Raw genomic sequence first — 23,393 nt, 5'->3', positions numbered from 1 at the left:
TAATAAAAACAAATTAAAATTCTAGCATCTTGATATGGTTTTTAAAAGAATTAAAAGTTTCAACTTCTCTAATATTCCTGTGTATGGAATTGTAAAGTTTAGCCCCAAGAAAGAGGAAAGACTTTCTTCCAACTATAACCTAACTTTAGGGAGTTTCAATAACAGCACTTTATTTCGAGTGTTTATTGCGTGTTCATTAGCCATAAAATAACTTTTCAAAGGAGTACAAACATCATTCAACATACATCTTTTTACTGTTAAACAACATTTGATTTTCATTTTATTGTGAATTGAAGCTACAGTCTCACCAATGAGTGCTGATGCCCGGTTCTCAATACTTGTAAGCTTCTTTTGCTGGGTTGAAGTAAGATCTCAGTTTAATGAACAACAATACAACATCAGTGGTTCAATCATCCTATCATATACTTTATATGTAGCTTCAGGTGTTAGATATTCACAAATTTTTGTTAACAATCTGATCCTGTTGGACATTTTTCTATAACGCTCTTGAAAGTTTCTGTCCAAGTTTAAAGTTGGAGTAATGATGTTGCCCAAATAGCTGGACTCGTCGGTAACATTGATAGTATAGTTGTTGTACTTTACTTCAAACTCTTTTGGTACTTTTGATAACTTTTTTGAAGTGCCAAACAACATTGATTCAGCTTTTCCAATTTTCAAATTCATTATTAGCTCAGAATCCTTCATGTAACATAAAACTCTTTCAAACTTGGAGTTGAGCACATTCTCAATAGCATAAATATTGTTGTCGGAATAGTAGATTACGGTGTCATCTGCATACATTAGAATACGAGCATGATGAAAATGTTCTGCCAGGTCGTTGAAGTAAATTAAAAACAGTAGTGGGCCTAATATAGACCCTTGTGGTGCTCCTGACGTTAGCTGGAAAGGTGTAGAGAGTGTAGTGTCTGCTTCAACCACCTAAGTTCTACAAAACAATCACCAAACCATGCTACCACTCCACGATTAAGACCATATGATTTAAGCTTCTCGATAAGTACGCTGTGGCTAACAGTATCAAAGGCGCGACTTAAATCCATGAATACTGCTGCGACAAATTTTTTATCATCGATTTCATTTCGGATATGGTCCACGAGAATAGTAGCTGCAGATTCAGTTGAACGGTTCTTTCTATATCCAAACTGACAGTTGTTTAACAGGCAATTTTCTTCCAAGTAATCTATTAGTTGGGTATGTACCGCCTTCTCCAGAATCTTCGAGAGTGTTGGTAAAACAGAAATTTGTCTGCAGTTCAAAGGATCCGCAGAATTTCCACTCTTGAAGACCGATACGATCTTTGCTTGTTTCCATAGTGACAGGACAGTTGATGATTTTAATGATAGGTTGATTATGTGTGTAAGAGGTACCGATATTACGCCAGCCACATCTTTCAGAAGGGAAGGTGGAAGTTGGTCCAGACCTGTTGCTTTTGTCCGTTTAAGTGTTCGTAATTCTTTCTGAACAAAGGTTACAGATACATATGTGAAATGAAATCTTGAATTAGTTCTTGAGCGAAAAACCTTTTCTTTAGTTTATTTACTATGGAAGCAAAGAATTCTCTAAATTTTGATACTTTCTCGTTTGATTCCAATTCACTTGATGGTGATGTTTTCTTTTTCGACGGAAATATTTTCTTGATAGCTTTCCAAAAGTTTTTAGGATTTAAACGGTTTTCATTAAGGAAATTTTAATGATATTTGCGCCTGGCTGATCGGAGAAGACTTGTACACGTGTTTCGAAGCCTTTTGTAAGCACTCCAGTTTTCTGACGAGTTTGATTTCCTTGCTTTTCTCGAAAGTTTGTCTCGCTGATCCATGTGCGGTTTAACAGATTCGTCTAACCATGGAGTTGGTTTTCCTTTCACTTTTCTCGTTACAAATGGTGCATGACGGTCGAAAACATTGTTGAGAATATTTGTAAACAAAGTAACTGCATTTTTCACTTCAGTTTCATGTAAGACCGAATGCCAATCAGTTGATTTAAGTTCTTTGACGAGTTCTTGATGGTCATAACGTGCAAAGTTTCTCATTCGTTTGTAAATCGAAATTTTGTGTGATTGATTTTACGAACGCAGATGACCATGTTGTGATCACTGATAGACAATGGAATAACTTCGGTTTTAACAATGTTCTCTTTATTACTTGAAATGATGTCGACCAATGTAGAAGAATTAATTGTGACAGGGGTAGATTTGATGTACTGTACAAAGCCATTTAATGTCAACGTTTGTTTTATATTCTCATTACCTTGTCTCTTGAGGTAATTGGTGTTTAAATCCCCAAGGAGTATGACTTCTTTTGATTCCTTTGTTGCTTGTAACAACTGCTCATTCAATATATCACTGAAATCTTTCATGAAATAATTTGAACTTTTTGGTGGACTGTAATATGATGTCAAGAGAGCGTTTTTTGCGTTTGAGAAAATAATTTCGATCCACAAACTTTCAACATTTTCCCGTTCTAATTCGCTTCTCCTTTTCCATTTTACTTTCTCTTTAATGTACATAGCCACTCCCCCACCACGACCTTTAGTTCTATCACGCCTTACGAAAGTGTAACCTGAAATTTTGTATACTTCGTCATTATCAATGTACGTGAGGTGCGTTTCAGATAGAGTCAATATATCAATATCAGGATTCTCCCCCAGAACATGACAAATACCATTATAAGATGTTGACAAACCTTGTACGTTTAGATGAGCTAATTTCAAACCTTTGGTTTTGCATATATTTCTCAATAGTTCATTATATGTAGCAACAGGTCCTGGACATTGTTCGATATCTCCGCAACATATGAGCAAAAAACATAAAAATATCTTTCTCACAGGTTGATTGTTTTTCCGCAAAATAAAGGGACATTTATTTACAGTATCCTTATCAATCTGCCAGTAAAAAGCTCAGATATTTCTGGCTCTTTAAACAATATACAATTTCTCAAGCAAATCAAGATATAAAATATCAAACATAACTGGAGCACGTCTGCACGTCTCAGCGCCATCATCATATCCTTATTACACTTTTAGGTTTAAGGACAAATTAAAATGGAGACAGGTGAAACTAGCTAATATCATCTCTCGCTGGAGGGCAACTAGAACATCTCAACCTGAATATCACCTTCAACAGTTTGTCAAAAACAAGACAGGATATATATATACATTATTTCGATTACCGCTTCAAGTTTTACACAGTGGAAGCAATGGCTAAACTAATTTTGAGGAAAAATTTTTTACATATGTATATGTAAACGGTTTACTGCCAACATCTTAAAAATATTTCAAAATAAACCATCTTTTCCAATTTCTTCTGCCTGAGTTTATTCTTACACAGGCCAATCAATAGTAAAAATGTAGTCCAAAATAAGTCAAAAAAAAAATAAATTACAGAGTTAACTTGCTTTACAATTTATATTCGTTATAGCCTAGATAGATAGCTAGTGTTAACTATCAAAGCAGTCCATACAATACAATCACATCATGAAAACAAAGTTTTCATTTTTTTTATCTAAAGCTTTAGCTAGCTACATAATGTACACACTCTTATGATATGACACCTCACAATAAAGCTCTAAGGTAAACAAATTGAGTAGTAAAAATGTAACAGACGTCATAATCGTAAAGAATTTGGCAACGTTAGAGAGAACAAGATATAGCTAAAAAAGTCTTGCCAAAAACAAAACACTATTCTAACTATAATGTTATTTTAGTGTCGTTAAAAATAACAAAATCAACAGACGTCACAAATATCACAAGCAAATCAAAAAAAGACAATACTAAAAATATACTGGTTGAGGATTTGATAATTATTCTAAAGTAAGAAAAAACTAAATGCAGCTGAAAATTGCTTATAAACCATCACTTAAAAGATATAAAGGGAGCAGATGTTTTTTTGGTGAGGTAGCTAGATTATCAGTTATTTTGTCCCTCATTTCATCCACACGGATAGCTAGCTGCATTATATTTTTGATATCGGACAGTTGCTCTTCAATACCTTTTCGGTAATACCGGTTTCTCCACCTCAGTGGTTTTATGTTTACTCAAATTTTTAACTGCGGAATGAGAGGTAATCTCTGCATTTTTTTTAACAAAACAAATCTCAAGCCATTTTCACTTTCATCATAGTAAAATTTTACAAATGTTATCGAGAAACGCTTTTCGGATCAGTTAAAAAAAGAACGAACCTGTTTTTTTATTCTTATGTGTGTGTGTGTTTTTTAAAAAAATCTTCTGCTGTTTCAGTCAAGACCAGTAAAAACTAACGCGCACATAATGCATAACCGTAGTTATTTTGTGGACCCCAACCATATTTGAATAAACCCAATACCCTCTGTAAAAGTTATTAAAACTGATTACAGTAATCAACCATCAACAACCGTCCATCTAAATCTATTCTAAAACGCACATTAAATCCACCAAACTCGATCCCAGGGTCTGTAGTGTTTTTCGATATGAGGATGAAAAGCGTTTATCCTTTCATCCTCCTATCAGAAACGCTACAAGCCCTGGGATCGAGGTTGGCAAATCCAAAACAGAGTTCTCCATTTATGTTTTGTCTTTAAAGGCGATATAATATATTAAAGTTGCACTTTGTATTTATATTTCTGATTTATCAGCATATTATCATCCTGTCAAGAATTGTTTATAGTCAGAATATATAGACAAAACATGTTTACACGGAAATATATGACAACAATCTGATATGCGATATTGAAATGATGTCATCTGTTCAAAGTTCATAATCTAACATTTGTGAGCAGGCAAAATCTTGTTGAAGTGTACAAAAGATGAAAAAAAAACAGCGACTGAAACAAAGAATTATTTTCTCTCACTGCGATTTCTTTAAATTTAAATTGACAAACTAGACCACAAAAGTAATTATTGTTTTCCGAAACAATTGACGTAATATTGGGTGGGTCTTTTTCTAAACCACACAAGGTTAAAAAGCCACTTCGCATGATGATACACGTCATATGTAACGGTTTGTCGGTGTCGGTGTTCTGCCTTCATAACTTGAAAGTGACACAATTTTATTAATCAAAGTATTGTTTTACACATTTCACAGAAACAGAATACTATTTGCAAATGACTCTAACTTTTAAAAGTGTTGACGCTTATTTATATTGACTCTAATCCACCGCTTTAAATTTAGCGTCGGTCCTTTAACTTCAGATACTTATTACACTGACGATTTTTAAAATTCTCCAACGCAGCTGTAACAAAGAATGTTCGAGAGAAAAAATAAGGAAGGTTTTTTATGTATTTACAACAATCAGACATTATTTTGCTGGTTTTATAATACGGACTTTGTGCTAATAAAAAAAATAGATGATAAAAAGTAAAATATCATTTTATTTTATTTGCCGATTTCATCAACCACATATCTGACATTCTTGCATGCGAGAACTTCCGTCGTTTTATGATTTAGTGATTCCCGTCCCCCGAGGTTTGTCCAAGTCGCTAGCACTCACTTGACGGCTACAGGTTTTTTCGCTGCTGGCCTCGATGCCAAAAAGACCCTGGGGACGAGCTTGTGAATTAGCTTGCACTAAAATGCCTTCATTTAATGTAGACGAGTATACCCCCTCCCCCACCTAATTGTAGGGGGAGGTTAAATCTCTATGATTTTAATAAACTACGACCTGTTGTATTTAAAAGAAGGAAAAACACGTCTGTACGCTACTCTATATATTTTCAACTGAACTTAATGTCTCGATAACCCAGGGGCGGATCTAGGGTTAGGCAGCCTAGGCAATTGCCTAAGCCTAGTTTTGTGAACTAGAAAAAAAATTCTCTATAGATAGAATAATCTAAAAAAAAACTAAATTATTTTTATCAATTTATTTTTGGCATCCGCCGATTTCGACTATGACGATGCGCGGCGTGTGCGTGTTTTATTTTACTCAAATAAGCAAACCCGGGGCGATCTTAGGCAAAATGTCTATTCGCCTAAAACGTCCGCGGGTTTTAAAGTTCCGAATGAATGAAAATCACAGATGGAAGAAAAAACGCCTAAAACGTCCGCGGGTTTTCAAGTTCCAATGAATGAAATTCTGGAATGTGAAGAAAAAACGCCTAAAACGTCCGTGGGTTTTAAAGTTTAAACGCCTAAAACGACCACGGGTACGGTTACATGGAGTGGATGTTTCTTTTTCAACATGGTTTACCTGGATCAGGTCCAATTGCAGGGAGCACTTCAAATGTCTAGAATATTAAAGCAATTGTATGCCACCTAAGTTAAATAAAGAAGTTTTGAATTTGGAAACCTTTTCAGATATTGAAAGGATTGGAAATGCTGGAGAGAAGTATTTTGGCCACGTGTGCCGTGTTGTTGTCTCAAACCAAACCTTTATCTTCCTCTGCAAGAGACAATAAATTCAGTAATACTTGAAATATTTTAGTTTTAGCTGCTCCTGAATTTTAGGCACTTTTGTGTCAAGAACTATTCTTAAAAGTGGTAAACCACCAGATGTTCTTACAAAACGTGTAATTTAAATCTTTTTCTTATCAAAACAAAAGGTTTTAACTTGGCCTTGATCAAATGCATTGTTTAAAAACATAAAAGCCCAATGCCAAACGAGATAGCTAACGGAGGCAATTTATGTAAACACTGTCTTGGCGGTCGAAAGATGTTTTGATGTGTATGTTAAATTCGGTATAGAGTATTACTAGCTACCTGTATGTGTATTAGTTGGAATTTTGTTAGTTTTTTTTCTTTAACGTCTTAAGGGTCACTGGCTTCGTGTAGGAATCGTGTAGCCGTTTATGCAACTGTGTATCTTTGTTTCTGTTTGGGAGAGAATACATTCTTGTAAGATAACTAAGGGACAGCTCTTTCATGAACGCAAAAGTCCAAGCTAAATGTTAATAGATCTGCAGATCCCCTTTCCCTCCCCTAAACATCAAATCAGAAAAGGTAATCTTTGAATGTTGTCAGTCCTTGAAACCATAAGCACTCATCCATGTGTCCCTGCTAAGCAGGTAGACACTAAAAGTTATTAATTCTTTCTGTTCTCTAAGAAATCGATGTATACAGTATGAGATATAATTAAACGTCAAAGGATTCTACCTCGTCCCACCGCCAAATTTATACGCTTAGCATATACTTTTTTATTGTGATTGTCCCTAAGAACTTTGACTTTGTGGGAACTTTTAAACAGTGCATTTTATATGCAACATCCCACTGCTCATTTTAAAACTTTTAAGAACACGAGAAGATCTCTTTGACTTTCCCATGTTACTTTTAATTGTAATAATATTGCTAAAAACAAAAGAATGAAGCAATACCTAATCTAAGAATAGTCCAAGTTTGTTTTATAATATTTCTTATTCTCATCTTGCTGAGCAATACATTGATATAATTTTGTTTTAGGATAAGATATTTTGATGTCACCCTGGTACCTAAGATGAATATTCTTCTGACAATGAAAATCACCATCAATTAAAAGAACACAGATTTGTTAATCCTTATAATATTGGAAAACTGTAAACAATGGATATATATCTGGTATAATCCACAAAGTTGTGTTTCATAAGAGGAACTAAGAAGGTGAAAAAAATCAATCAAAATAATTTGTATTTTGATGTCACCCTGGTACCTATGATGAATATTCAAGTAAATAACACAGAAGATTTGTTCTGAATCCTTATAATATTGGAAAACTGTAAACAATGGATATATATCTGGTATAATCCACAAAGTTGGTGAAAAAAATCAATCAAAATAACTTGTGAATATTCAAGTAAATCATAGAAATGATTTTCACGTAAAACATATACAGATCGAAACAAGAATTGCATGTTAAAAAACGTTCTGTTACAGACTGTAAACTAACAAAATGTCATGTCAACTTATGGATATGAGTAGGATTTGTATATATGTTGCTTTTTATATGAGAATCTTCATAATTGGCTTATAGTTACTAAAACTTTCTTAAAGATTTTACAGTATTAAAATATTTTTTAAACATAGTTGACAGGGACATGTAAGGGTAAATAATATGAGACATCTTAAATGTTTTGATGTTATTTTTCTAATTTCTAACTCTTTTCTGGCTTAATAAACTGCCTTTCTCTTGTGGGAATTTCATAGCATTAAAATTAATGCTTAATAGAAATTGGTGCAAAACTACACCAGTAACCCTAATGCTAAACTGTATTAACTTCATGAAGAGGTGATTACTATATACTTTTTGTACACGTTTATTATATGTTGCGATCTTACACTGTAAGTCTAACTGGAAATCTTTCATTCTTTTATATGCTGGTTTTCTTTGTGCATTTGCAGGTTGTTACCACAGACTATAATTTTCCAAACAATATTTCTACGTTGCACTACTGTTGACTATCTATTCCTAAAATTGTCTTGTAATGTAATTTTTTGTTGTATTGTTAGTTATTAGACTTATTGCATGTTTTGAAATGAAGCAAATCCCCAACTTATTACTTGTACTCGTATTATGTGCGCAAAACGAAAAAAGATGCTAAGATACTTAATACCAATATGTGATTCAAAGAAATTATGGAAACGCTAACCCTGTTTCAAATCGAATTTGCTAACCAGACGCATTTTCCATCCGCATGTTTTAACAAGGATAAAGTGGTAAAACTACGGGGGTTACTGTTATTTGTTTGGCTATAAAGAAACTTTCGTTTCTAATCTAGAAGGATTCTTAATAACTAAAAACCTTACTTTTGGGAAAATTTTAGTTCCTTTTACAGCAAAAACACAAAACGGCCGATTTACCTCGTACAACACCACAACCCTTGACATTACTTTGCCAAAAAATCTATGAAATTTTGCCTAACCAGAAAAAAATCCTAGATCCGCCCCTGATAACCTCAAACACAACACGACCCACCTCACAGTTAGAAGGCGCTGTTCTAAAGTTATTGTGATTGAGACTTTAAGAAGCATAATACTATTTTCTTGGTGTCAAGTCAGATAGATAGATCTTGGAGGAAAGAATACTAATAATAATATATATATATATATATATATATATATATATATATATATATATATATATATATATATATATATATATATATATATATATATATATATATATATATATATATATATATATATATATATATATATATATATATATATATATATATATATATATATATATATATATATATATATATATATATATATATATATATATATATATATATATATATATATATATATATATATATATATATATATATATATATATATATATATATATATATATATATATATATATATATATATATATATATATATATATATATATATATATATATATATATATATATATATATATATATATATATATATATATATATATATATATATATATATATATATATATATATATATATATATATATATATATATATATATATATATATATATATATATATATATATATATATATATATATATATATATATATATATATATATATATATATATATATATATATATATATATATATATATATATATATATATATGTAAAATGTGTAAAAAAGCAAAAAAAGCCTTGATTTGAAGACACGTGATTACGGGGTATATATATAAATATATATTAGCAAAATGTATATATATTAGCAAAAAAAGCATATTCACCGAACATCACTCTCTTTCATAGTGTTTTTTTATCGGACTTAAAGAGGTCCAACGGTACTAACACGCTCTTTACTTAGTGCGTCGTTTCTGTTCACGCGTAAAGTACAAATTTTTAAACACGTCAAAAATGTTTCATGCTGAGGTGTCTGGGCTGTATTTGAAGCATAATTCTGGTCTGGGATATTTAAACATGCTAATCAACAAGGAAGGGTTGCAGCGCAAGCGAAAAATTTTTAGGTGCCCCTTTCGGTTCAATCGTATAAAAACCAAGTTCCCACGTGCTTTATGTTAATCGATCAAACGATAGTATCTTCGCCAAAGCGAAAAAGGTTTAATTTGATGAAATATATCCCGGGGCTCTGCATTAGTAATACTTTAATATCCCATATTATTATTTTTTTTACATAGACATTATACTTGGAAAGATAACAAAGAAACATATAAAGTAGACATTACACGCAACTAGATAATGATTTAACAGTTTAACTCATTCAAAAACCAATCTGCTTTCGGACGACATAATATTTACCTTTGTGTCGCGAACTAGCGATGCTTCAGACTTTACTTCTCTCAATCCAAGAATACAAAGTAGCTGTGATCGTAGCACATTGAAACTTAATCTAGTTTTCAGCTAATTTTTCGTGATGCTCACTAATTCATTCCGCTTTTCACCAATGGAACAAGACAGTTTGTTGTATAACGTAGCACATTCTCGAGACATCCCTCCAAAACATGTGAAGATTAGGGGAGTGAATGATCCTTGATCAACAGTATTGACTCTCGCATTATACGATCTTTTTTTAAACTCATTGGTTTTGTAGCATGCTTTCAGATCACGGTTTAAGTACATTTTCACCGTTGGGTTAAACACCTTCACATCAAAAGAAGCCATTTGCCCTCTGATCCAAAATTCTCTAGCAGCTAGCTACCTCTTCTCGTGCCTCGTCAATAGTTATGATTGATGAAGGAAGCTGTTCACCAATGATTTCCTGTAATACGGGCTCTATCCTCACGTCCTTACAACATTCCTAAAGTAGTTCGGCAGGAAAGTCTCGGATTTCGTTGTGGTCGTAATGTTATGAGACCACCTTTCGGACAGGATAGGGCGTGCAAACATTTAAGGTAATTATAAAATTATTTAGAAGATTAAGAGATAGTTTGTTATTGATTAACTTATGAAGAAAAATAATATTGCACTTCTTGACATAATTAAAAAAAGAAAGAATTTTAAGATCCAGAATTAAAGTCGGAAAAGTTTATTATGCGCATAGCTCTTTTTTGTAGATTTAAAACTCGTTGTGTTTTATAAGATGAGTTCTGACCCTAGACTTGACAAGCGTAAGACATATATAAGTGAAATATGGCAAAGTATAAAGACACCAAAGTAACATAATGCCTGAGGTTGCACAGTGCACCATTAGCTTGTTTTAATTTATCGCAAACAAAATCTGTGTTAATTAAAACCTAAGGACTTCACAACAGTACTGGGGTGTAGTTTTTTACCATGCATTTTAAGCTTCACTTCAAAATCAATATACTTACGTTTATGCCTAAAAATAATATATTCTGTTTTAGTAGAATGAAATTTTATTTTCGTTTAGCCAAGTAGATTAACATTTCAAATCAATGTTAATTTGGACAATGATTTAAGGGACTTGTTGCAGTATAAAAGTTTAGTATCATCAGCAAAAAAGTTTAACTGTTGAATATATTATAGAGTTATTAAAGTCATTAATATATAATAAAAAAAGAAGTGGCCTGAGGACCGAACCTTGTGGTACCCCATGTAATATCAAGCGAAGTTCAGAGGTGACACTAGATATCGTGACAAACTGCTTACGTTCGGTTTAAAACGACTTAAACCACGATAGGCTAACACCACGCATGCCATAATGTTCAAGTTTATATAATAAAATTGAGTGATCTACTGTATCGAACGCTTTCTGCAAATCGATAAAAACTGAACAAGCAAATTTGCCAGAGTCAAGAGCTTCTTTATCTAAAAGTTGTTGTGATTAAACCCCAAAAATGAAAGTTAAATGTTTGAAGATTTTTAGTACGTGTTGACGATTGCACGAGAACCGCTCCACGAAATATAGATGTTGATGTAGAAAATGTTTTTCAATATAGAAATATAGAAATAGTTTCCGTGTCTGGTATTTGACTTGCACTGGTGTAAAAAAGCAAAAAAAGCCTTGATTTGAAGACACGTGATTACGGGGTATATATATAAATATATATTAGCAAAATGTATAAATATTAGCAAAAAAGCAGTCTGTTCAGGACACAATAGTCTACGGATCTACCTTTTGTTTAGAATCTGACAACCAAAAATTGTAAACACGTGTTAAACAAACATTGCATCGCATCGAATTTTAAAATAAACAAAATAAGACATGTCATTACGCGCAAAAACAGGATCAAATAAAATGCGAGTAAAGAACTCTCCCGCACAATAAAATGTTGCGTGAGAAATATTATGATCATAAGAAAGCTTCCATGACATCAACCAAGCAAAATATTCGCCGGCTGAAATTAGTAATGATTACATAGAGCACATCATCTATTCGAATGCTATATATTTTTACATATTAATTTTTTTTTGTAATTTATAAAAAAATCTATGCCAGACATTTAAAGTGGCCAACAGTACAAGCATAAAAAAAACAACCCAGAATTTCTCATCGTACATTGTTTTCACGCTTGCAAAAAGTATTATACACTTTAAAGAAATAATATTTAAAAGTGTACACACAGATATTCGTGGTTAATTTTTACAAGAAAAAAAACCATCAGGGAATGGGCGATGGAAAAATATTTTTTCAGCTTTCCCGCCTTGTCGACCACCCTATACAAAATAGCACATCGAAATTTATATGGTGAAAATGGATTTACACCCAAATTGAATTAAATTTTCGCTTCTTTTTATGAAAAATATAAAGTAGGATGTTTTTTTTGAAAGCTTCGAAAAAAATTCGCAAAAAATGTAACTCAACATTTTCACTAAAGAAAAATGTGTAATTTTCCGCGAACAAGCACCTTCGCATGCACCGCTAAATTTTTTCGTTCTAGGTACTTTGACATACAGTTTATAAAGAAATCGCGTAGAAAACTTATTTACTGCGATAAGGAGTCGAATTTCTTAATTAATCTGTTTATTGCATATACAAATTAAAAATAACACCGTTAATTGAAAATAATACCACCCTAAGCATAACATTACTATAGATAATGTAAAAATCTAGTTTTATACAAAATCTGTCTAGTCAAATAGAATATTAAATAAAACAAAAACTAAATACCAAAAAAACCTTTTTTTTAAAAAGTAAGATAGAATTCGTTTCAATAATAAACTCTAAGATGTTCTACCTACTCACTCAGTGAGAGCTATCAAAACCATCAGAAAAACACCTACTAATAAAGCCAAGATTTCTTTAATCGACTGAACTAATTTGGATTCTTCTAACAGTTCAGGGATTACTGACACTGTAGCTATGTATATGAAACCACCTGCGGTGAAGGGTAATATCCAACTCGATGCGGCCGTACCCAGTCCCTCTGCAAGTAAACCGCAAATACAACCAGCAAACGCACCGACAGCTGTCACTAGTTGCAACATCATCGCCTAAAGATAACAAGGGCCATATATAGCTGATTAATTACGTGTGTTTTTTTTAAACATAACACTTATAAGTATATTAAGGCTCAGAGAGGGGAATTTTTAAACTATAGCATATTTTCCATCCTTGGTGCGATAGGTTTGGGATTACAAAGTGCGATAAAATGGATTACAAATTACCGTGTGATTACAAATTGCGGTGTGATTACAAATTGCGGTGTGATTACAAAGTGCGATAGGATTACAAAGTGCGACAGGAATACAAAGTGAGATAGGAATAAAAAGTGATCCACTACAAGGTGCAGAAGAACCAAAATGTCTCAAAAACATTAATATTTTTTCGTAGTTTTCATTTTGAGTTTAAATTGTTAATAATTTATTTTTTTATTTCCTTCCAAATAAAAGAAATTATTGATTAAATACCTTCAGGGAATTAATCTCGCGAAGTTAGCAAGTACTAACATTTCCCGAGAATTAAAGTTCGCGAAATTCGCGAAAGAAGAAAGTGGTGACATTTTTGTTTTTATACTGTGATTTGAAATCTTCTATGTAAAAGACATACAATACAATAAAGACTGCTGAAGTTCAAATAGTATGAGTAAAGTTAAAGTTAGCGTAAATCTTTTTTAAAGAAGAAATAAAAAAAACAAAATTTAGCGGAAATTGATTTGCGCGAAAAGCAAGTTTCTCAATAACTTTTGTGAAATTAACAAAATATTCGTTATATTTGCGAAAATTAATTCTAGTCCTAGACTGAAATCGTATTCTTGTTATGCAACAATTGTCTTCAAGATGTTTCCTACACTACATGTGAAGCACAACATGGGAACACATTATATGTAGGTGAATTTTTTGCAAAAGGTTCTTTTTTTTTTTTATAAAACTCAAATTCTATCCACAAAAATTTTCTGAAAGTCAAAATAAATGATTTTCAATTACTATTAAAATTACGGAATCTTCATCATAAGCAAAAATTAAGTTCATAAATTTTAAAAATATTGCAACTTGATTTTGAACCTTTTAATTACCTCCTAAACTAATAAATGGCTAAAGATAATTACGATCATTGCGCGTCGATGACAACTGTAGCTGTCGAAACGTAGCCTAGAATAAACTTGCTTTTTCATGACATTATAATATCCATAAATTTTTTTTCAAAAATATAGCCTGCAAAATAAAACATTTTAGGACTGCTCATTTGCAAAAGTAAAATTTCGCAAAATTTTCTCTCGCAACTTGTTTTCTTTTATAAGGTCTATTTACTTACCTTTCTTTTGGTGCACCCAGATTGAACTAGGATAGCGAAGTCACCAATCTCATGAGGAATTTCATGTAAAAATATTGTTAATGTTGTGATCATACCAACATTACGACTAACAAGGAAAGAAGCACCAATGGCAAGTCCATCCGTGAAATTATGAGTGCAATCTGCAGCAAGATTCAAATAAGCTGATACTTTTACTTCATTTTCTGTCTTCTCTTTTTTGGCTAAATTATAAAATAATTCATGTTTAAAAACAATCCTTTCTCTTCGTATGTACAAACCATAATAGACGTACATCTTGATAAGAGAAGTAACAATTGCCAAAATTAGTAAAATTTGTGTCTTCTGTTGCAGACAGAGAAGTTAAGAAAGCGCATCAGTCTTTAAAACAACATAGGCAGTTATCATTACCCACTTTTAATTAATGGCCGACTATTGTTAGAGTTATGCTGGGGCATTTTTCAGGTTTTCTAGATTTTTTCTTAGTAAATATCCCATGATTTTTTAGGTGTTTCCTAGTCTTATAAACCCTTACTTGATTGTATTAAAGTATTTATCTAGACGCATATTTTTATGAAAATAATTACCAGGTTTAGTAGTTTTTTTCTCACTTTTCTTTTCATTCTTGACATTTGTGTCATCTTTTTTTGATTCCTCTTTTTTAGGCTCTCCGTGAGAGTGTGAGTGGCCATGGCCTCCCTTTATGTGTCTTACCAGTTTTTCCACAACTAAAAAAGCGATAATACCAGCCAACACCCATAATCCTACAATCATGTCCCCAGTATGGTCATGGGAATCACCAAGATTATCACTGTGGTGGTTGTGGCTGTGACTGTGAGAATGTGAGTGTGAATGTTGCTCATCATGTGCATGTGGAGATATTGCATGCGGGATAAGATGGAGAAATGCATCTCCTAAAAGACCACCTGATGCAAATGCTAGAAGTATCTTCAAAAAAGGTTGATTTTCAGGTGAATTGCTACTTAGTGGGACAATAAACAAAATAAGAAAAGGAGCAGCACTTATGATTGCAGTAGCCAACAGTGGTTCCAGCCAAAATACAGGTTCTTTCGTAGGAGGAGTGTATTGTTTGTGGTCTTTGTGGCTATGATCATGGTTTCCGTGGCTATGAGCATGGTCTTTGTGGCTATGACCATGTCCTTTGCGGCTATCATCATGGTCTCCAAGGCTATGCCCATGGTCTTCATGGCTATGATCATGATCTCCGTGGCTATGATCATGATCTCCATGGCTATGATCATGATCTCCATGGCTATGATCATGTTCTTCATGGCTATGAGTGTGACCTTCATGAGTATTTTCATGCGTTTTTGCATGTTGCACATTTGCATCTTTGGAATACTTATGCTTTGGATCCTCATGACTATGTCCATGGTGGGAATGCTCAAGATGCTCATGATCGTGGTGTGGATCTTCGTGGCTATGTTCATGGTGTTCATGTACTGGTGGAAAATCTGGACCATCCTCTGAGTTGTCAGCATTTGCTTGCTTTGAATATCGGAACTTAACATCTTCTAATGTATCACCATGTGCATGGTCATGATTACCATGTGCATGGCCATGATTTTCATGACATAAGCAAAAACCAACAAAAAGCAATGTGGCAATTAACACTTTCATTTTTTTCTAAACACAAGGAGTTAAGTTTAACTAAACAACATAAAATAAACAAACAGATCTATGAATTCTGGACACAGAAGCCTTAGCATGAATGTTTAAGAGAACTCATAAACCAACACAGCACTTGAAACCGATAAGAATTGGACAAGACCAGTTACTGTAGACTGTCATTATTTCTTGCAGAACAATATATTTTAAATTACTTTAAAAAAAAAATTATTTTTAAAACCATTGCAAGCAATTTTTTTATATAGTTTTGCTTTGTTCATTATTCCTTACTTGATGGTGAGATGTGGCTTCACTGACATTGCGTTTATTGATTGTTTTGAATTTGGATTTTGACACCTTTGCATTTGCTTAAACTTTTATTATCCTAGAAGAAAGCTTGGTGAAATGGTTATAGGCTATCTGGCAAAATAAGAATTTTTTAAAACATGTTATTCTCTCAAAAGAACTCACGCTTGTTACAACATAATGTAGCTTATAATTAGCTCTGGTTTAAAAAAATTTTTACAGCTTATGCAGGGAATTCCAGGAGACGTGTGCGATCGCACGCGCACGCGCACGCGCCCACACACGTGCAACAGCTATTCAGGCGTGCGATTCATCGCACGCGCTAATTACACTCTTTACTCGCGTAAAATAAAAGAAATTAACGAAGGAATTATAAAAATTGATTTTCTACAGCGTAGTTAATATCGCCGCCTAAGGCTATGCTTGAAGCATTTAACTATTAAAAACTGTATTCCGAAACTCAATCGTTTTATATCGATAGCTTCAACTGTATCATTAAAAACAGTTTATAACCACTTGTGGTTAAATTAATTTTTTTTAAAAACGTTAATTAAACGCCGTGTTTTTTTCCCCGTGTTTAAATTAAATGTGTTTTTTTCTGCCTGTGTGAAATTAAATGTTGAACATTTTATTTTAAAATTCTTAACTGTATAAAAGAACATAACATAACAATCTAAAGAACAACTTTAAAGTATTCCAAACAAGCCGTCTCCCAAAATCTAACAAACAAAACTTGAAACCTTAATAAATAAAAAATGACTCCAATTTTACCATTTTTATAGATAATAAATAACCTACCGAGAAAATATAACCCTGGGAACAAGGTTGGGGATAAATAGCACTACAAACAAAATGGCAGACCATTGCAGTAAGTGCAACGTGTGGCACGTGTCAGCGTCTCTTCGTCCACTGTTTAAATTTAATTCTTTGTTATTTACCTATTATAAATTACTTCCTACAACGAACCAAGGTGTTTTGTTAATATATTTAGCACTTTTACACCACTTAAAGAACACTCACGGGACTGATAAGAGTGAAATAAACCAGGAAAAAAATCGTAAAAAACGCACGCGCAAATTTTCTAAAATAGATTTACGCATGCGATGTGTAGCACGCGTGTTTTTTTCTTCGTGGAATTCCCTGCTTATGTTAAAATAACCTAAACCTCCTTGCCTTCTTAGAACAAGAATTTGTCACATAAGAAAAGCTGTGCACAAAATACCTACAAAGAACTTCCAAACTTTCAAAATCAACACTTGGTATATTACTAGTAATTAATTGTAAAAGAATAATTCTTAATTTTTTTAGAAAAGATAGAAAGTTGTGCTTTAAATTCTGCAGAGTTAATAACTGACTTCAGTCTGTTAAGCATTGCATTCCATAGCTTGATTCCCCAATATGAAAATTGATTTTGATTAATTTCTCTTTTAAAAACTAGCATTCTAGTTTCGACTAGAAAAACAAGTGCTTGTTTTTTTGAATTTGTTTGATATACATTTCTCCATAATATATAGCAGAGAAACATCCTTTTATAAATGTATGACAGCGGGTAACAATTTACCTGCTCTAAACATTTTTTAATTGGCATATATTTGGCTAGAACGTGATAAATAACTCCGGCTCTTGTCTCTTTTTTCCTGATTACTAAATTTATCAAATGTGCAGTAGAGATATGCGTCAGGAAAAAAATAAAACATTATTCAATCCCAATTTTTTGTAGCATTAGATTAGTTGCACATTGATAATTTTAATAAAACATAAACCATTAATGATTTCCTGATAGCGCTATAGAATACATAATAGGTAGAGCTAACACATTATTAAGGGTGGCAGTGATCTTAATACAAAAACAAAAACAAAAAAAAACATTTAACTAAACTGGAGTGACCCCACCTGTGTTTTTACAACATCCTTTTGCACTTATGTAATTGCCTGATGGCAAGAGGGAACACAATATGAGTAAAGATGGCAGTTATTGACAGGTTCTCCGATAACAATCACTTGCCTTAAATTGCCATTACTTTTGGTTCTTTAAATATCATAACAGAGAAAGGTGTTACGACAAGTGAGTCTGGAATTTACAGGAAACACAGGAATAGTAGATACAAAGTAATAATTGACTACCTACCATTCTAAATAAATTTTTCATATGTAAATTTTTTTTTCGCAGTAAGCTTAAAATTAAAATTAAAAAATAATGCAAGGTATATATAAATAAACAAATTATGCTACAGTTTTATTTTTTATACAATTTTGCATGTGTACTTAATTGCACGCCTCTTAGACATTTTGCTTGTGTGTGGGTATGTGTGTTCTGAAAATGCAGTAGTAGTAGTAGTAGTAGTAGTAGTAGTAGTAGTAGTAGTAGTAGTAGTAGTAGTAGTAGTAGTAGTAGTAGTGGTAGTATTTATTTGCTGCTATATAGATTGTACAGTATAATATATAAATGTGTAAATGTATATAAAGTTGTATGTTGAAAAATAAAAATAATACAATACAAGCTATAGCAGTCAGGAGACCAACCACTAGCAAAAGCTAATCTAAGGAGGCCACCTTTAGGTATAGTTTCAAAATTATTTTGTTTGTATGCAATACGGAAAAAAATATTTTAAGAGTTGTGATTTTTTTGGAGAAATGTACAGGTAAATAATTTAAGTCTAGAAAGACTAAGTGAGGTAAGATCAATAGATTTGAAATGCTTTTGGAGAGAGTTCCAGTTTTTTATTGCTTGATAGTGAATAGAATCCTTACCATATGGTAAAGTCCTAATAGATGGTATAGAAAGAAGTTTGTAGGAGCATCCTCTAGTTACATGAGTCTTTAGGTGAAGAAAGTCAAATTATTGTTATCAGACATTTTTACTTTGAATAACCTCAACATATCCAAAAGCTAACATTCTGCAACTTGGTCCTTTTTTACGTATATGACATTCCCCAAGATGGCTCCAGAATAGTTAAGAGCCCTGGTGACAAAGTTTGTTGCAAAATTGAAAATAATATTATTCTGGATGATAAAAACCCCAGACACGATATGAATAAAAAGTATAGTTTGTTTGAGGCCCAGAAATATGAATGTACTAACACTATAGACACCAGGATTTTATAGTACATTCAAGATTTTTTAACTTATATATTCATATTCTCATAGAATAAATGTAGGTTGAATCTAGCTAGCTAGCTAGCTAACACCCTACATCCTACCAAGTGTTAAATGTTAATTCAATGTTTTGCATGACAACAACATTACAAAATCTCCATGCTTCAAAAAATAAAATGTTGCAGGTCAGTGCAAATTTCCTAGTTCTAGCTGCCTATATCTTTTGCAGAAATATGACATGGACTCTCATAAAATGAATGAATGAATGAATGAATGAAATAAACATATATTTCAGTTAACTAGGAGATAAATATACATTATTAATTAAAAATTTTGCCCTAGTAAACCCCGGAAACTGCCAAAGTTAGCAGAGCTCGAAGTATGACAGCCACCGTGGACAATACAAAACACACAACTTACACAGACAACACTACAAAACAAGACAGACAAGCGAAAAAATGTGAAAAATATTGCAATTGCAAATCCCAAGAAAAAATGATAGCATACTGCTGGCTAGCTAAACCTCTCATTTAAAATAATATAAAAATAGAACCGTAAAAAGAAGATGTAACAACATAAGAAAATGTGAAGAATAAATAAAGCTAATATAAAGCCAGGTTAAAGTGATCTGTGGACAGTATTTGTGACAACGGATCGTGTTTGTTTTTGAAACGTGTCTGCGTTGACTTGCTCAATTTTATGCAGCTATTAAAATGCTGGGTTTATTTTTTGGGTAACAAAGCATATTGCTCGCCGAACTTATTTTATGACCTGGTTTCTCTGCTCACCCAATCTATTACATTACCATTTCTTTAGAACAAGCATTACTTTGCAAACTACTGCAACATAGACTATCTCAATGTAGAATATTATGCATTCTACCAATCTAAATATCTTTATTAAATATGGGGGTTATAATAATAAAGACGCAATCAAGTACAAGAAAAGGTGTGGAAACCAGGTGTAACTTGATGGTAAATAATATAACCAGGAAGCTTAAAGTAAGTAATATGAATACTGAACAGACAAACCAAAATAATATTTTCAATAATATCAAACAGCAATATGGAGAAACCATCTTGGCAGAAGTCCGATCACTAGAGAAATCAAGAATAAAATATGCACGACACTCATCTTCGGTTTTCTCTACGTTCACAACAAAATAACATCTGTAGATCTTCGACTTACCTGCAGAGAAAATTCATGATAGCGTGTATGAAAAAGAAATGAGACCGGTTAAAGACAGACACCTTAAAAAGTTCAACAAAATCAATGACAGATTCAATGATGATACACAAACGGGTATAGAAAAGAGCAAATGGATTGTCAATCTCTCCAACAGACAACTCACAACAGAAGAAACAAACCTTCTATCAAAAGGCATGAATTTCTGTATGACACAAGCTTCAATTCCAAAGAAAGAAATAGTTGCGAAAGTGGAAGAGGCAATTAAAGATCTACCAAAAGAAGAGGCAGACACATTAAGAGCTAAAGTAAGCCTCACGCTACAGAAAAGCAAAACACCAAAGGACAATTTGCAAAAATCTGAAAGACTGTCATTGAAGAATCTAAAGAAGGACAAAGATATCATAATCCTACCGGCAGACAAGGGGAGAACAACGGTTATAATGAATACACCTGACTACATCAACAAGTGCAACGAACACATCAACAACGGGCCTTACAAACTTCTCAAGAAAGATCCTACAGAAGTCATCAAACGAGAAGCGAGGAACATCTTAATGGAGGTTAAGAGAAAAAAATACATCGACGATAAGCAGTATTACCGACTGAAACCTTGTGACGGACCACCACCGCGATTTTACGGACTACCAAAAATTCATAAACAGAGAAATCCAATTCGACCAATATTCTCTTGCACTGGAACACCGTTATACAACCTATCAAAATTTGTTGCTTCTATCCTCAGCAAATTTACAGCAGGTGACCACAGCAAAAACTCGAAAGAATTTTCGGAATACATCAGAAAAATAAAGATAGCAGACGACGAATGCATGGTATCATTTGATGTCACATCACTTTACACAAATGTTCCCATAAAAGACACCTTAAACATCAATAAAGACCTTATCGAAAACGATGCTGCATTCGGTGAAAAGACGAAGGTTCCAGTACCAGATTTTTTCTGCGTTTGGTCGAACTTGTTATAACCAAAACATGGTATCTGTTTAATAAGAACTTCTACACTCAAAAAGACGGAGTTGCCATGGGAGGCTCTGCATCATCAGTAGTCGCAGAAATATACATGCAAGCACACGAGACAACAGCATTAGTCACATCAGACAGACGTCCAAAGGTTTTGAAAAGATTTGTTGACGAAGTATTCGCCATAATCAAAAGATCTCATCTTGAAGAGTTCCATGAACACATCAACGGCCTACATCGACAAATCAAATTCACTGTTGAGCTTGAATACGATGGAAGTATCGCTTTCCTGGACACTTTGGTCAAACGCAAGAATGGTTCCATTTCAGTTTCAGTGTATCGTAAACCAACACACACTGACCAGTACCTTAACTTTGAATCAAACCATCAGAAATCTTGCAAAGAAAGTGTCATATCTTCATTACTGAATCGTCCCAACAGCGTAGTCAGTGACAAACAGGAGAGGAAAGAAGAAATTCGACGTGTAAGAAATGCATTAATCGCAAATGGATACAGTCATAAAGTCATCACGCAAGTAGAAAATAAAATGAAGTGAAGATGCAACGGAGACAACAATGAAACATCAGAGGAATTTATCGCATCAGCATTTCTACCTTTCGTACCAGGTACCAGCGAGATCCTTCGTCGATTTTTAAGGCAACACAAGAACAAATGCATTCTTAACTCTAAAGACATCCTAAGAAGCACTTTGTCTAAACCAAAGGACAAAATAAACCTGGAAGAACAAAGCAATGTTGTTTACGAAATCCCGTGTAAAGATTGTGATGCAGTGTATATAGGCGAAACAAAAAGAAAGTTTAAGCAACGAGTACAAGAACATATGCGCGCAGTGAGAAACGGAGATTGAAGAAAAACGAAATTGCGGACCACAGCTGGAGCAGAAGTCATCAATTTAATTGGGATGAGAAGAAAATCATTGACAGAGAATCCAGAACAACGGCCAGGAAGATTAAAGAAACCATCAACAGTGTAGAAGGTAACAAACACATAAACAGCATCTCGTATCAACTTCCTGAGATTTGGTTACCAGCCGTACAGAAGAAGCAGTTACCTACATCTAGGTCTGAAAATGTTAATTACCGTAATTAACCGTAATTATCAGCTCGTTTCTGATTGGTTAATTTTTATGAATTTCGATCCTCTGCAATTATATAAATACATACTCAACATCATCAGCAAGAAACGAGTGTAGACGAGGATTGCAGGCCCTAGGTCAAGGCTGTTTCCTTCACCATATGTTTTAAAAACGACCTAGACCGCAACACGACACTAACTACAGGGGGAGAAAGAAATCAAAAATTTTAAAGCAAACAACTTTTTTTTCTCCTTTATGCAAGTTCTACGGCTCTTTCTCCAAAACGGCTAAGATGGTTCTTGGATGGACGACCCGTCTTGCCGTTACGATTAGAAAAAAGAGACGACAGCGCTTGGAGAGAGGTTGTCATCTTTGACATAATTTTTGGGAAACAAGCAATCTGGTCTCAGTCAGGGGCCTCCTTTCATATTGGAGAGGACGGCCGATCTCGTTCCCAGGGCTTCCTTTTCGCTTTCTCTGATATCAATATGGCTAGCGCGAAAGAGGTAGGGTAGATTAATTCACATACAACGCCAAGTAAACCAGTTGTATAAATGTACTAATAGCTATTCTTCTCAAGAGGC

At 33.2% G+C, this 23,393-nt stretch overlaps 2 protein-coding genes across 3 annotated transcripts in view; one reads left to right on the top strand and one right to left on the bottom strand.

The window, feature by feature from the left end:
* The first annotated feature begins 3,322 nt into the window (after positions 1-3,322).
* LOC130612763 (U1 small nuclear ribonucleoprotein 70 kDa-like) overlaps positions 3,323-23,393 on the top strand; it is a 29,407-nt gene continuing 9,336 nt past the window's right edge. The window contains exon 1 of the mRNA XM_057434121.1: positions 3,323-3,332. The gene's annotated coding sequence lies outside the window, so the exon portion shown is untranslated. The remainder of the gene's footprint in view (positions 3,333-23,393) is intronic.
* LOC130612760 (zinc transporter Slc39a7-like) lies at positions 12,310-19,316 on the bottom strand. Of its 2 annotated transcripts, none has more exons than XM_057434116.1 (4): positions 18,580-19,316; positions 15,104-16,163; positions 14,520-14,740; positions 12,310-13,258 (listed from the first exon to the last, which is right to left on the bottom strand). In XM_057434116.1, exons 1-4 carry the CDS (start codon positions 18,598-18,600, stop codon positions 13,007-13,009), a joined length of 1,554 nt encoding a protein of 517 aa, XP_057290099.1. In that variant the 5' UTR covers positions 18,601-19,316; the 3' UTR covers positions 12,310-13,006. The 2 variants fall into 2 exon arrangements, with proteins under 2 accessions (XP_057290099.1, XP_057290098.1); XM_057434115.1 differs by lacking the exon at positions 18,580-19,316 and adding an exon at positions 17,250-17,382.

Source organism: Hydractinia symbiolongicarpus, chromosome 10 (genome assembly GCF_029227915.1).
Source record: "Hydractinia symbiolongicarpus strain clone_291-10 chromosome 10, HSymV2.1, whole genome shotgun sequence".
In the NCBI taxonomy this organism is placed as follows: Eukaryota; Metazoa; Cnidaria; class Hydrozoa; order Anthoathecata; family Hydractiniidae; genus Hydractinia; species Hydractinia symbiolongicarpus.
This window is presented reverse-complemented; position numbering and strand designations above follow the sequence as displayed.

Coding starts and splice junctions, on each gene's coding strand:
- LOC130612760 (XM_057434115.1), bottom strand. CDS start 17,315: ATGGTCTGCCATTTTGTTTGTAGTGCTATTTATCCCCAACCTTGTTCC. Junction 16,164..17,249: donor CCCAGGGTTATATTTTCTCG/GTAGGTTATTTA, acceptor CCTTGTGTTTAG/AAAAAAATGAAAGTGTTAAT. Junction 13,259..14,519: donor CTGGGTGCACCAAAAGAAAG/GTAAGTAAATAG, acceptor TGTTATCTTTAG/GCGATGATGTTGCAACTAGT.